The following is a 14,205-nucleotide window of genomic DNA, read 5'->3' on the forward strand; positions in this document are numbered from 1 at the left end:
GGCATTTATATTATAAGTACAGTTCTGTGCAAAATTTTAGATCTTAATCTTTCTTCATGGTGATCAAATTCTTACAGTACTTTTCTGCATTCCTAATTTCATCAGTTATGACAAGATCCCAATATCTAGCAACATCGAGCCCAAAACATGACAAAGCTGCCTCCATGTTTTACATATGGCTGTAGAGAGTCACTGTTGGGTCTCCTGACGTCTTCCACAAATGAAATTTCAGGTTTGTATCAATCACTCCATAAGACCTGTTGCCACAGATTTTCAGTCAAGCTCTTCTGTAACTTGGCACACCTCAGACTCTTATCCCTGTTTCACTTCCCTGAGAGTGGCTTTTCAACAGCAACCCTTCTACTGAGATCATTTCTGATGAAGCATCAGCAAACAGCAAGTAGATCAACTGATCAACTGGTTAAATGCATCTCTCAGGTCCTGTGTCAGGTCTTTGTTGGATTTCTTTTTCTACTTTCAAATAGTGTCCATGTGCAGTAGATAGTTTTTTGCTACTTCTTTGGTCCTTCACTTTATGTCTTGAAGGACACACTGCACACTATATGGCAGGTTTTTTTTGGCTAATAGCTGTTTAGAAATTACCTTGTGATGAAAAAAAAATTATGCCTATCAAACTGTGTTACCTTTGGCATTTCTCATAGACTGACCCAACAGGCTACTATGACAGGCAACTAGTAACAAGGTGCCTAAAGAGACAATTTAAAATTGGTTCTTTAAATTGGTTCAAGCTTCATCCCTAGAGTTAGGTGTCCTAACTCAGTCATTCTTGAATGACTGATAGATCAGTGTTGAGTGGCTTAAAAAATAACTTTGAAATTAATTTGTTATTGTAGGGTCTTTACATTACATTACACCTTGTTGCTGTGATTTGGCGTTATATAAATAAAATTGGAAAAAAAAAAAGTCAATGTCCAGAATGAAACTTCTTCAGAAGAAGATACCCAGAAAAAAAATACAAGAAGGTCTGTCAAAAGGTCTGGCTACCTGGAAGTGAACTATAAAGAAATAAGGAAAGGCTCAAGACGTTTTCACTCTGCTGACACCTAGAGGCAGATTTTCAGCTACAGAACAACATAATAGGTTTGATGCGATCGTAAAATTAAAGGTTTATGTAAAGAAAACATCTTAAATGACTGTAGTATGCATGGGAAAAGAAATGAAGGACTATAATGTTGAGCCATATCTCAAAATGACCGTAATTCCTAACAGTCAATGCGCTTTTGCGCTTTTCCAACACAAACGATGGAGCTAGCTGCATGATGCCCTGTGCATCCTGTAGGTGGCAATGTGGGCTGATTTTCTTTACTCCGTGCCTCATTGAGAATAGAAGAAGAGCGGGAGCGCTGTAGCACGTTAGTTAGTGGCTGCTGGTACCATTTGGTTAATCTTCTACAGCATATAAAGAGTTTGTCAGCGTCCTCATCTCCAACATGAACGGGCTGGATGAACCAATGGCACCACAAAACTTTCTTTACGGTGAGAGCACCACTTTGTTTTATGTGTGGCTTGAGGTTGTTTTATATTCTGTGTTCTCGTGTTTTTTGGCGTTAGCAGCAGATACATTACATGTAGCATGCTTAGCTGCACGTGCCTTCTTCCAGACGAAGACAGTGGACCTGTTTGTATTTAAAACATTTAAAATGTCTTGTGTTGTTAGTTGTTATGAGTCGTGGCAGGAGGTTGAATGAGTCCTGCTGAGCTGCTGTGCTTCAGACCACTTTGCCACACACGTGCTTGATTATCAACATGGCGGCCCCCGTGATTTATTAACTGAGTTGATATCCGATCAGTTTCTTTAAAGAGTTAGCGCTGCTGTTCTATTGAAACACCTGCTTTTTTAGATGAACTGTCCCCCTGACGCTCTTCTTCGAGCTGAAAGTTTTCTGCTGGCCGGGGAAATTGGTCTCAACGTGGCTTCAAACACACGCGGACCGCGTTGACCTCCTCCTCCTGCGACTGCATTTTAAGCCACCTCAGATCTCAAAGAGTGTTTCTATTCTTCATCTGTCCTTCTGCCCTCTTTACTCACTAAAATTTAACCTCTTCTTTTAGGATGGATACTTCAGACACCGTTTAAACAGCAGATACGTTCACAGTGTACTGGTTTAATGAATTGAAAATAGAGAAGTTGCAAATTCTGAGGTGATTTAAAAGAGCAAGAGCTAAACATTTTTTTCACACACAGAAACCAAGCCAAATCCTTCCAAATCGTCTTAATCTGATAATAGATTGTTCCAGATTGGTGATGATTATCCAAAGCTCTGCAATTGGCTTTTAACCCAGGTTAATTGAAATGCCATAGCTGTAGAGGATGCATATTGGAATATTAACATGGCACGTGTCTTTGCTAGGTGTTTCAGAACTTTAGCATAAGTTTTGAAGTGATTTTCAGTTCTCCCCCTTTCTTCATTTGAGGGGAATTCCTGCTGTTGCCATGTGACAACGTTCACCCCTTGTTCTGTAGGGCTCCCTCTTGTGTGCATCTTGAATGTAGCGCTTTACACCTAAGTGGTTCTACTCATTTTCTACATTTGTATTCTTTTAAAATAAATCATTTTATTGAAATCTCTTAATCAGGGTGTGTGCTGGAAGCTGGAAAGGAAGTGGTCTTCAATCCTGACGACGATGACTTGGAGCATCAGCTGGATCTGAGGATGGTAGGTGTCTTTGATGCAGTTTGTTCATCCCTGTATACTTGAAGCTCTTACCATCGGGCACACAGAATGTAGAAAATGTAGTGCAAAGCGTACAGAAAATTCTCATATTTCATTGTGTCCCACACACTGAGCACATTACTTGTGTTTTGTGAAGAGAATGATGCAGCCAAGTGGTACTGTGAATACCAAATCGTTGGTTAACAATTTCAGTTTGAAATTTCTCACCACCAAAACGTCAAATGTTCTGTTGTGTCTTTAGGTGTGTGTGGACCCCAGCACAAAAGATGAACTTCATATGGTGGAGGTAGAAGGGCAGGACGCAGAGGGTCAGAAGGTCAAGGCAGTTCTGGTTTCACTTAAGCCCTCTACTTTGCCAAGTGTAAGTAAACTTTCTGCTTGAAAACACACCTGGGCGAGCAAATGATTTCATGCTTTAGTCTTCCTTAGCCTCACATGTAGGGGCTTCTGTGCTGCTACCTCAGGAAAAACTGCTCTGTATAGTTTTGCAGCAGCTGTCTTATATGTGTGTTTTGTTGCAGGCGTGTCTTGGTGGTTACACAATCACACCCCCAGCAGTTTTCCGCCTGAAGGCAGGTTCTGGTCCGATCCATATCAGTGGACAGCACCTTGTCAGTGAGTATTCAGAATTCTGAGACTGTGGTGATAACCCTCAAACAATCAAGACCCCTCGTATGAGTAATTTTTGATTATAAATTCCTTGTAAATTGTCCCCGCAGTGATGGATGCAGATCAGTCTTTTGATGAAGATGATGAGGATGACGATGAAGAGGAGGAAGATGTCAAAACATCAAAGAAAAGGCCTGCTGCTTCCCCTGCTGCAAAGTCTCAGGTTTGTTTGGTTTTTTAAATCGGTGTTAGTATAAAGTGTAAACTTGTCGCTGTAAATCACATGACTGACTTTTAATCTCCTTCACAGAAAAAGATGAAAATGGAGGTGGAGGAAGATGATGATGACGACGATGATGATGATGAAGACGATGATGATGATGATGAAGACGACGATGATGAGTGAGTGTCTGACCACACAAATGCAGTGAAGTCCTTAAGTTGACGTCCTCATGCGAACAGATGGTAGCTTTGCATCTTTCCTCCTCCTGCCTTTTAAAGAGCTGATGACTGTCGGGAGATCAGTTGTTAAAGATGGCCAGCTCTGGGCAAAGTGTTATTTTATATTTGGGTCACTGCACTGCTGGGAAAAGAACGTACTTCTGCTCATCTTGCCGCCAGCATGTGTAGCTGGCTTTAGTTGAAAATGGCCCTTGTTTGTTTTTTTTTTCCCCGACCAACTGAAATAGTGAAAATGAAATTCATGGCGAAGGTCAGATGGCTTTTGAACACCTGTCCTATCATGTTTTATAAGAGCTTATTTAATAATTAATTAATAATAATTATTTATTAAATAATGCTTAATGGAGCTTTCTTCATAACATGATAAAAGCAAAACTTGTAGGAAACATCTAAAAACTGGTTATATTATTTGTAGCCACAAGTGTGCAGTTAATAGTTACTGTCATTATGAAACTAGGGAAAAGGTTTTCTGGTCCATGTCAGACTTTGCATAACCCATGTCCATGCTACAGAGGTAGCCCCTCGTTTAGAAATAAGGTCCTCGATTTGTTTTGACTCGTCTTTCTGTTTGCCATCATTTCAGTTTATTTTGAAAAATCTCAACAGGATCTTTAGCTTTATTGTGAAAGGTTTATTAAAATAAACAACCAGATGGCGGGGCCACACGCTGGGTTTACTGTCTTTGTTGCTACTGACAACGCGAAAAACAGTCGCTTGTTCATCTGTAGTGTGATTATTTTAAATATAAAAGAAAGAACTTTAAGAAATTAATATAGCCACTACAGTGACCATCAAAACAATGAGAAAAATATTGCCGTAAACAGTTTATTTTACGACACCACGAAATAAACGATAGCATAATATGAAACGATAGATGTTTTCATCATGTTGTCATCTAATATATATCGTTATATCGAACAGCCCTACTCCTCCCTCAAGTAAATGGGAACAGTGCCCTTTGACTTCTGTGCATCTTTAAGTTGAATTTCTGTACTAGAATGGTGAGGACAGTTTGGAGCGCTGTTGCTTTTGGTCAGACTTTGGCATTGCTGCAGGCAAGAGGTCAATTTTATATTTAAAAAAAAAAAAGCCATTCATAAAAGCTGAAGCAGTAGTGGTACTGCTGACACAGAGGGCTGTAGTAGTTAAAAGGGACTTAATGGGTTTAATGCATCACATAAAAAAATTAAGTTGTACTTGAACTACTGTTGCTTTAATCTTTCTCATTTCTTCAGGGATGATGATGAGGATGATGAGGACGACGAGGAGAGCACGGAAGAAGAAACGCCCGTCAAGGCAAGCGGATATCTTTATCACAGGGCTTTAAATTGAAGCTTGATTTGCACACGCACACTCTGAAACTGACAGCTGCCCATTTGTTACAGGCCAAGGCAGCTCCGGCCAAACCTGCAGCATCCAAGCAGACGCCATCCAAATCCAAAGCACCTGCACAGAATGGCAAGAGTTCAAAACCAAACACTCCAGCCAAAAACCAGGTAACAATGGTTTACATGAGCAAGATTTCTTAATGAATGACGAGCAAAGGCAAATATAATATTTAAAGATTAAATTCAACACTTCTAATGTCTAGGCTTTTTATTCATTTTCATTTGTTTATTGCCCTATTTAGGAAAAGACACCTAAAGGAAAAGGTGACAAGTCTCCCAAAACCCCACCAACTCCCAAAGGACCTTTAAGTATGCCAGAGATCAAAGCCAAGATGATGGAGGCAGTGAAAAAGGTTGGTTCTTGGATTTCCTTTGAAGCGGTTTTATTACCATTATTCTGTTTGGCATGATTAAAGCTGTAAATTGATTATATTTGGGTTTTGTCATTACAGGGAGTAACATTACCTAAAGCCCAGCCCAAGTTTGAGAACTTTGTGAAGCATGGTCACAAGGTGACAGATCCCAAGGTATACAACAAATCTCTATTGCCTGCTATTATAACATTCCTGCTTTCTTAGATTATTGTGGAAATGTAGCTACTGACTGTAAATTTGATTTAAATGGAGGCGCCATTTATTTGTCATACCACTAGGGGGCATCAATGTCCAAATATTCCAATCATAACTAAGGAGGAAGTAGTGTCGCAGTAAATGTGCTACACAAGAGGCCATGTTGCTTTTTGGCACATTTTAAATGCCTATGAACCTGCTCTGGTTTTGACAACATTTTAAGTCAGCTGTTTATTTTTATTTTTTATTCTCAGGTCATTGCAGAGCTGTGGAAGTGGAGGCAGGCATTGACGGAATAACAGACGTTGCAGTTTTATCTATTTTTATAACTTGTTTATGCCCTTAGCACCTCTTAAACCCTCTGAAGCCAAACTGAGTGCCTCACACTTGTCCTTAAATCGCTCTTTACGTATAGTCCACTTCAATTTGCCCTCCTGGATGAAGAGATTGGAGAGGTAGTGATGGCCGGTGGCTGTGCAGTGCTGGTGCATGGTCTAGCCACCTCCATCACCCTCTTGTAAGAGCACAGGGTTTGGTTTGTTTTTGTTTAATAAATAAATCCTTGCATTGTTATAAACTTATGATTCTTGGCACCAGAGAGTGGAGGATGTTATGTTTTTTTTCTTTTTCTATCCCCCCAACTTTGGTAAATTTGATATACTCTTATTAAGAAACAGTTGAAATAACCCATCATTACACAATTAAAAGTGCATACAAGCTCCAACTTTACTTAATCCATTTTCAATGGGGAACTAATACTGACAATGCTCAGTGAAGTTCATGTTTGGTTTAGTGTAATTAAGAACAGGTAAATTTGTCACCTTTTTCTAGAACATTGTCGTTTGTTTATTATAATGTGAGATTTGTTGCATCATAATCCTGTGACAGCGATTTCTTTCCCTTCAAAATGTGTTGGAGATGTATTTTTACCGTCCAAGGGGAAAACGATTCAGCCAATCGGTTTGGGCAATGAACCTAGAAGTGGAGTAACAACACATTTCAGCTCTGTGAAACTGTTTGCTCTGTGTTGCCATGCCAACTGACAGCCCAGAGGCCAAAGGTTACATGCTCAGTAACTGTATGTGTGAGTTAATTTGCAAATGAGTTGTGTAATGTTTCATAGAAATTTCTACTAGTATCAAGTTTGAAGAAGATGCAGTTTGACCAGCTGAGGGTATTCTGTTCTCGGTGCATGAGGCCTGTTAAAACACAAGACCATTCCATGCTGTCAAGTTTTTATGACTTTTCAACAGACTGTCCCTCAATTGATAAAATAATAAATGTGTATCTTTCTGTTATTATTCTTTATTTAAAATTAGGTTGTGCTAACACCTTTTCTGAGTTATTACAACATTCCTCTTGGTGTTTTATGGACAGAAGGGATGAGACTGCATGTGACCTTTGAACAAATAACTTTTTATAAGCGTTTTGTCATCTGACAAAGGAACCATTTTACAGAAATGCAGATGGGCTATAAAGTTCTCTTGGTAATGCTGTTAAATGCCAAGGCCACTTTAGTGTACACTGGCCACGTTTCTAAGCAAGATCCTTCTGATTGTGTTTTATCAAGCCACTCCGGTGTCAGCACATTTTACTCAAATATTTAGATGTGCTGCAGCAACCTGCGAATGGCTTACCATGTGAATGATTGTGCAGCTTGAAAAGGAACATTCAACCCCACATTAAGTTTACATATTTTACTGGTTATCTAGATTCTTCATATGAGCTGCCTGTTATGGGAGATGTTAAGCATCTGCCTTCCTTTGATTATAATGGAAATGGTACAGGATGTGTTTTTAAAGGGAAAAAAAAAATGCAGTTTCATGCAGTAAGTACCTCTTTGCTGAACCACACCTGCCAACTCACACTGCAGAGGGAAGTGTGACAATGGGCTCGTGGTCATGCTTTAAACACTGATGGCTTCCCTCTCTTCTGGTGTGTGGATGTAGTTCAGTAGAAGTACGGTTAATATATAAAACTTTATAACAAGGTTTATGGGGGGTTTATTTTTTTCTACATTTTGAGTCCCACAAGGTTGATCCTGATGTATTAAAGGGTACACATCGCTATGCCTAAACAATGCAGGTGGATAAATAGCTCTGTGAGGTGAACTGTTCCTATAACACAAGAAGCCTTGTGCAAGAGACCCTGTTTATTTAATAAGTATTATGTATCAGTGTGGCTTTCTATTACGTGTATAGTAAAAGTTCCTTCAATTCGGCAAGGTACGTTTCTGATTATCAGTGTTATCTGGCTGATTAGAATAGGGGATGTATTTTGTTCAGAATTTAGACAAATGTTTTCCAACTTTGAAAACAAAATGGATTCCACATGAACACCACTATTATATATAACAATAAACCAAAAGCAATTGAAACATCTTATGGGACAATACAACAGATGTTTCTTTTTTTGAAGTTGTGGGACACTGGCAGAGAGGCGTTAGAAGGTTTGACCCTTCTAAGCAAAACCAGTATCATAAGTAGTTTTATGATCTGGGCCAGAGGGAGGAAAGAGTAATGATTAGAGAATGGCAGGCAGAATGAGAAAAGGAGATCTAGAGCAAGACACTACAGCCTCATAGACGGCGAGGATCTCAACCTCTGACGGCATAATGACAAAGTGAGGGATGGGGAGAGTAAAAATACAAGGAACAGGGAATTCTCTGCTGTAGTTATAAGGGTATCGGGGTGGGGGACATAGTGTTACAGTTTAAAATCTATCATTAAGCAGTCAGGCACACACAAACTAAGTATTTAAATTGACAGAATGCTGTATTCATCTATAGCCTACACATCAACATGTGCAGCTTCTTTCCAACTACAGGCAGCTTTATATATACAGATACACACACATATATATATATATATATATATATACACACACACACACATACACCACTAGGTGGCAATAAAGGCAAAGCAAAGCAGCCAGCAAAACTCATCCAGCTGAAGGAAGATGGCTTCCCTTTAGAGGGAGAACTGTGTGGCCTTCATGGTTTCAGACTCCTCAATAGGAAATTTATCTGCAACTGGAGTCTGATGTGTCTGCACTGCAATACTGCTAAATGCTAGAACCATGCATGTGTAACGCAAAGGGGTTCCGATATCTTACAGCACAAGCTGGCTTCTGCGCACCATTACATGAAGTACAACACATGTGCATTCTAATCAAATATAAACCTGTCCACACTAACACAGCTCTTTTCTCTCCCCCCTGTACTTTCATTGTCTTCATTTTGAGATGGCACAAATCTAAAAGCCAGAAATTCTTTCCATTTTTAATGTACAACACAAATTTACAATAAAAAAAAAAAAAAAAATCTTTTTAAAAACTGAAAATTTATTGTATGCAACAGATATTGTGACAAAACACAAAACAACAGTAATCAAGACAGAAAAAGTCAAAAACAAGGTCACAACATTTCTCAGCAAAACACTAGAAATTTTGAAAAATCTGTATTTGTAGTTCCAAATTCACTCCTGCAAATGATTAAAAAACAAAACAAACAAACAAACAAACAAAAACAAAAACAAAACTACAGCTATAATAGTTTGTGGTTGTATGATTTGTCGTGTTTACACAGGGGAAACAAAATGTGTAATATTGGTAGCACAGAGCTTCTCATCTTGGATGGCAGACTAAATATTATGCATTCAGTCCTTACAAATGTTTTTTTTTTTTTTTTTTTTTTTTTGAAAACAGGAGTGGGGGGGGGGGGTTTGTTGTCCAATTGTTGACATTGTTGGCAACTTGACCCACTATGCTCCCTCATGTGTTATGGCACTCTCTGATGGCAGCAGCAAGATAACACAGCTGCCACATGCCAATGAGAAGAATTTAGTTTGGAGGGGGAAAGAAAAAAAAAAAAGAAAGAAAAAGATTTGCTTACAACTGGCGCGCCCCAAAGCTCTTCAGACACCAAAGCACATTGCAGAGGTTCACTGAACCAAACCCGTAACTGATCTAAAGGGTCTACTGCCAGTGTCACAGTACCGCATTTTGGCAGAATGAGGGAGGACTGACATAGTACGTGGGTGGTGGTGTGGTGTACATTATATAAGCACGCAAGCAGTAGGTACAGATCCAGACAAAACAAAGCCAATAATCTTGGTCTCAGGAGTAAACAGCCATCATTTAAAATATTTTACTGGATTTAATAAAATAGAGTAACATCACAGGTTAGTACTGGTGAAACTAAAATACAAAATAAAAAGTGAGGTCTCCACCTCCTGCGATACATCTTTGCAATGCTTCAATCTCTGAGTTGGACAAGTGTAAATGTTAAAGTGTTCCTTCAGCCTCAAACCAGGAACGTTCCTGTTCATACGTAATCCTTGTTGCTACCAGTGGATCTGGGGTTGGAGATGGGATACTTTGGTCCACTTGGACGCCCTTTGCTTTTTGGACAGCTTGCTGCCAGAATGCCACCTCCCACAACGGTCAGGAACGCACCAGCCCAGGCAATGAAGATGGCAGAACCGAACTCATACCTAGAAAAAAAAAGTTAGTCAGTCAAACAGATGAACTATGCCAAGATGACTCGATATTCAGAGTACACAAAGGTCAGTTTGAGATCGTAATGTACATACTTAGTGTTGACAGGGGTGAAGGGATTGTAGAAGGCCCGGATGATGTCATTCGCATACCAAGAGCAGGCAACAATGGCACACAAAGCTGTGGCAGAATAAACAACATTATTCAAACTGTTAACCTTTTAAAAAAAAAAAAAAAAAAAAAAAAAATTAAAGACAACCAAGTCGGATCGCTCTTTACCTCCAATCAAGATAATAATTCCACCACCCATTGCAGTGCGGGACTTGCGCACTTTGTCATCTCCGCCACAGTTGGTACACTTCATTCCCATGCAAGCGACACCCAGACCAGCCAGCGTTACAATAATGCTCACAATCATGAGGGCGCGGGTTGCCTGAAGGGCACCTGGTTTAAAAAAAACAAACAAAAAAAAAAACACAAGGGCCAGGGTTAAACCATCAGTTAATGTGACAAACATGAAGCACTCTGTAATATGTTACATGGAATACAAGGGTGTGGTGACAGGGTGTAGGATTTACTACCGTGAATCTAAGCGGTAAAAAGAAAGCAAAACAGCAGCATTTTCCTGCAGCAATTTTTTGGTAACTATACTAAGCTGTCACTTATATTTGCAGACTTATGTGTTTAGATTTTCTATGTGGAAGAAGATGGTGGAAACACAGACACAAACACACAGAGAGACCGGTCTCTTGTGTCTCACTGCCACTCCCTATAACAACGACACACAGAAACTGGCTCTACCCGGAAGTCTAACAAAGCTCGAGGGGGAGGGGTTGGGGGGTTGGGGGGTTGGGAGCCTGGCAGTACATGCGTGAAAGTCTGAAACAGGTCTAACCAGGTTTCAGGTTTCATTCTCAGGAAGACGCTCCCAACCTCAGGCACTAACAGATCGCTTTTTAAGCAGGTGCACACTTTGTTTAAAAAACAAAACAGAACAAAAAAAAAACAAACAAACAAAAAACCACCATCTGACAGAATCTGGGTTTCACTAAAAATCAGACAACGAGCTCGGAAACGACTTGTTCGCACTTGTTCTGAATTCGTGTTTCTCCTTCCCCAGTTTTGGTATCCATTGTTGGTAAAGAAATTTTAAGCACCCATTTCTGAACGACAGGCCATTGTTTACTCACTTGCTCCATATCTAACCACCAGGTTTAATCACACAGTGTTTATCAGAGTTGGATTGGATTCATGTTTGAAGAGGTGATACGGCACTGCCGCAGATATTTTAATCAAATGTTTTGACAAATAACACAAAAAAATAAACTGATACAGATGGGTTTGTGTTTGTTCATCGAAAGAAACGGTCTATGAACCATCAAGTGAATTAGCTATTCACAACTACAAGTTATGTGATCTGTCCCACAGTGACTTTCAGGCAGTTTGACCCCAGGGCACAGCTTCGATCAGCTGAATTTGAAGCACGGGAAATAAAGCTGCCATGCTACTATTAACCTATTTTTGCCACTGATTTATAATAGGAGATAAGAGCCATAAAGATGGTTGGAATACAACAGGAAGAACACTTTGGTCAACAAGAATGACCTAGACTTTACAGCTCCATGACCCAACTACATTTTTTTTGTTTTCCCCCTGGAATATAGTCGAAAAGGAGCTGCCATTTGGTGTTTGTTAGAAACATTTGTTGCTCTGCTCTATAGAGAAGGGTTTTGCATATGGCCTTCAGACATAGATGAGTAAATGGTGTCAAATAAACTCCCACACGGAAAGGTGAGCTCCACATGTGGGTGGGTGGGGGTGCTCTATCATACAATGGCTTATAGGTAATCATTGCCAAGGTGTGCACAGACATTCCCGTGTGTAAAATAGAAGATGAGTTTAAACATTTGGCCCGTTAAAAGCCTTTATGAACCCGAGCTGCTCTGCGCAGGTGTTGCCTTCCTCGGTGGTTTAAACAGGAAAATTAAAGAACGAGTGATTAAACCGGTTAGACCAGTTCTAGGAAACCAAGAACCAACCTACAGACTGCGCCAAAAAGTTGACAGAAAGATTTAAAGTAGGCACAATCTGCAAGTCACTTCCTACCAGACATTAAAATTTCCTCTTCTATCTTAAGAACAATGACAGTACAACAAGTTACCGTAGTATTCACAGTAAGCCGGAGCCTGCCGTTAAACTTTTAAACTATTTGGCCCATTACAGAGAGAAATTATGTGGACGCTCGTACTTATTTAAAAGCCATCAACTGTGTTACTTACTGTTGAGCTGCAGGATGGAGTCGTACACTTTACACTGCATTTGACCTGTGCTCTGGAACGCACAGGACATCCACAGTCCTTCGTACATGGAGATCGCAGTGATGATGTTGTCCCCGACGTAGGCAGACATCTTCCACTGGGGCATAATTGTACCAACTACTAGTCCAATCATGCCCAGAAGAGCCAGGGCGAATCCCAGAATCTGAAGACCCGAGTTAGCCATTTCTACTTCTTCTCCGACTTGACTTTGAAAACACAAAGGACGCTGTTCACCTGTTCAGGTACTCCTCAAGACACAGACTTCTCTCTTCTTTAAAAAACAAGTCTGCTTCCTTGCGAGAAAAAAACTGGCTCCTCTTTTGCTATCTAGGCACGTTTTCCTTAGCTTTAAAAAAAAATAAAGTTAGCAAACAACAGCTATATGATTTCTCGACGATTCCTCGCGCACCTGCTTGGCTGCCGCACCTTGAATGGAGAGGGAATAGCGGGAGCGAGCTTTTTTAGGCGGTTTCACAGGTGGGCGGGGACGCGCACGTAGTTTCGTCTGCCGTAGCACCGGACACCTGAAGTTTCATGATGTAAGTGTTTCCTGAACCGGACCACTGCGATGCCACGCATATGCCCATAAATAGTTTATAACAAACTGTACACATTACATATATGTATATTACAACTTCCTGTCCCGCTTACAGGGAATTGTTTTACTGCTGTAAAATAGTGAGGTCTTTTAAATTGAACTGTTTCGACAGTCAAAATGAAGATTCTGGATAAATAGTTTTGTATTATTTATAATAAATTAACAATCATAAATTAACAAATAATAAAAACATAATTTTATGTTCAGCTATATATATATTAAGATATTTTTAAGAAAGCTTGACATGGTGAGAATGTGATAAACAACACAGTTCCGCAATTCTTACCACAGAAAGACGCTGAGTAAATAAAACCAATCAACAGTAACAAACACAACATTTTGCAGCACTTTCACCACTTTGTGAACCAGTATTAAAATATTGCTATCCACTGAGCTGTACAGACAGCATCTGGTGGAGACAGATTTTTCTGACCAGGAAGAGTCTGCAGCTTCGGCCTTCTATAACGGGGCCATTCTGTTAAGCATTCATATTACTCTTTGCTGTATAAATAGTATTATAAGAATACAAACTGTCTTTCTTTTTTTATTAGCCAAAATAAATTTCCAAAGTGGGAAGTGACAGTAACATGCCTGGAAGTAATGTGGGAAATGAAGTTTCATACAAATACCACAGTAACAATAATAAAAAGTTTATAAGTTTTGTGTGTGAGTGTTTTTGTTTGTTTATTTGTTTTTGAGACACATGGGTAAAACAGTATGATCACAAGCCATGTTAAAATTTACCTTCAAGACTATGAACTTACCTCAGTACTGTAATATTTAGCGTGAGTCTAAAAAAAATCATACTTGTACCTTGGAATGTTATTTTTTAGTCTCAATATTCGCATATTTAATGGAAATGCCAACCTGTGAGTTTATACAATAGTCAGACCTTGTTATAGCAATATACTTTATATTACTGTTTGGGTTGTTAAAGGGTTTTAAATCTTTTTATCCAGTACATGTGACTGCTTAGTTGGGCATAATATGCTCGAGTTACAGCAAATGTGAAATTGCTTACTATACATTACATGTGGCTTATTTATTGTAGGTCAGCAGAGAAATCTA

At 39.5% G+C, this 14,205-nt stretch overlaps 2 protein-coding genes across 2 annotated transcripts; one reads left to right on the top strand and one right to left on the bottom strand.

The window, feature by feature from the left end:
• The first annotated feature begins 1,338 nt into the window (after positions 1-1,338).
• npm1a (nucleophosmin 1a) lies at positions 1,339-7,022 on the top strand. The gene is made up of 11 exons (XM_031751106.2): positions 1,339-1,497; positions 2,599-2,678; positions 2,938-3,057; positions 3,218-3,311; positions 3,416-3,528; positions 3,616-3,707; positions 5,003-5,063; positions 5,153-5,263; positions 5,398-5,508; positions 5,608-5,682; positions 5,979-7,022. Exons 1-11 carry the CDS (start codon positions 1,452-1,454, stop codon positions 6,021-6,023), a joined length of 948 nt encoding a protein of 315 aa, XP_031606966.1. The 5' UTR covers positions 1,339-1,451; the 3' UTR covers positions 6,024-7,022.
• A 1,971-nt stretch (positions 7,023-8,993) lies between these two features.
• LOC116329144 (claudin-7-A-like) lies at positions 8,994-12,987 on the bottom strand. The gene is made up of 4 exons (XM_031751114.2): positions 12,501-12,987; positions 10,501-10,665; positions 10,317-10,401; positions 8,994-10,217 (listed from the first exon to the last, which is right to left on the bottom strand). Exons 1-4 carry the CDS (start codon positions 12,721-12,723, stop codon positions 10,049-10,051), a joined length of 642 nt encoding a protein of 213 aa, XP_031606974.1. The 5' UTR covers positions 12,724-12,987; the 3' UTR covers positions 8,994-10,048.
• Between the last annotated feature and the right edge of the window lie 1,218 nt (positions 12,988-14,205).

This window comes from Oreochromis aureus, linkage group 10, assembly GCF_013358895.1.
Source record: "Oreochromis aureus strain Israel breed Guangdong linkage group 10, ZZ_aureus, whole genome shotgun sequence".
NCBI lineage: Eukaryota > Metazoa > Chordata > Actinopteri > Cichliformes > Cichlidae > Oreochromis > Oreochromis aureus.

Coding starts and splice junctions, on each gene's coding strand:
- npm1a (XM_031751106.2), top strand. CDS start 1,452: ATGAACGGGCTGGATGAACCAATGGCACCACAAAACTTTCTTTACG. Junction 2,679..2,937: donor ATCAGCTGGATCTGAGGATG/GTAGGTGTCTTT, acceptor TTGTGTCTTTAG/GTGTGTGTGGACCCCAGCAC. Junction 3,708..5,002: donor GATGAAGACGACGATGATGA/GTGAGTGTCTGA, acceptor TCATTTCTTCAG/GGATGATGATGAGGATGATG.
- LOC116329144 (XM_031751114.2), bottom strand. CDS start 12,723: ATGGCTAACTCGGGTCTTCAGATTCTGGGATTCGCCCTGGCTCTTCTG. Junction 10,666..12,500: donor CTCCATCCTGCAGCTCAACA/GTAAGTAACACA, acceptor TTTTTAAACCAG/GTGCCCTTCAGGCAACCCGC. Junction 10,402..10,500: donor AATTATTATCTTGATTGGAG/GTAAAGAGCGAT, acceptor ATTCTGCCACAG/CTTTGTGTGCCATTGTTGCC.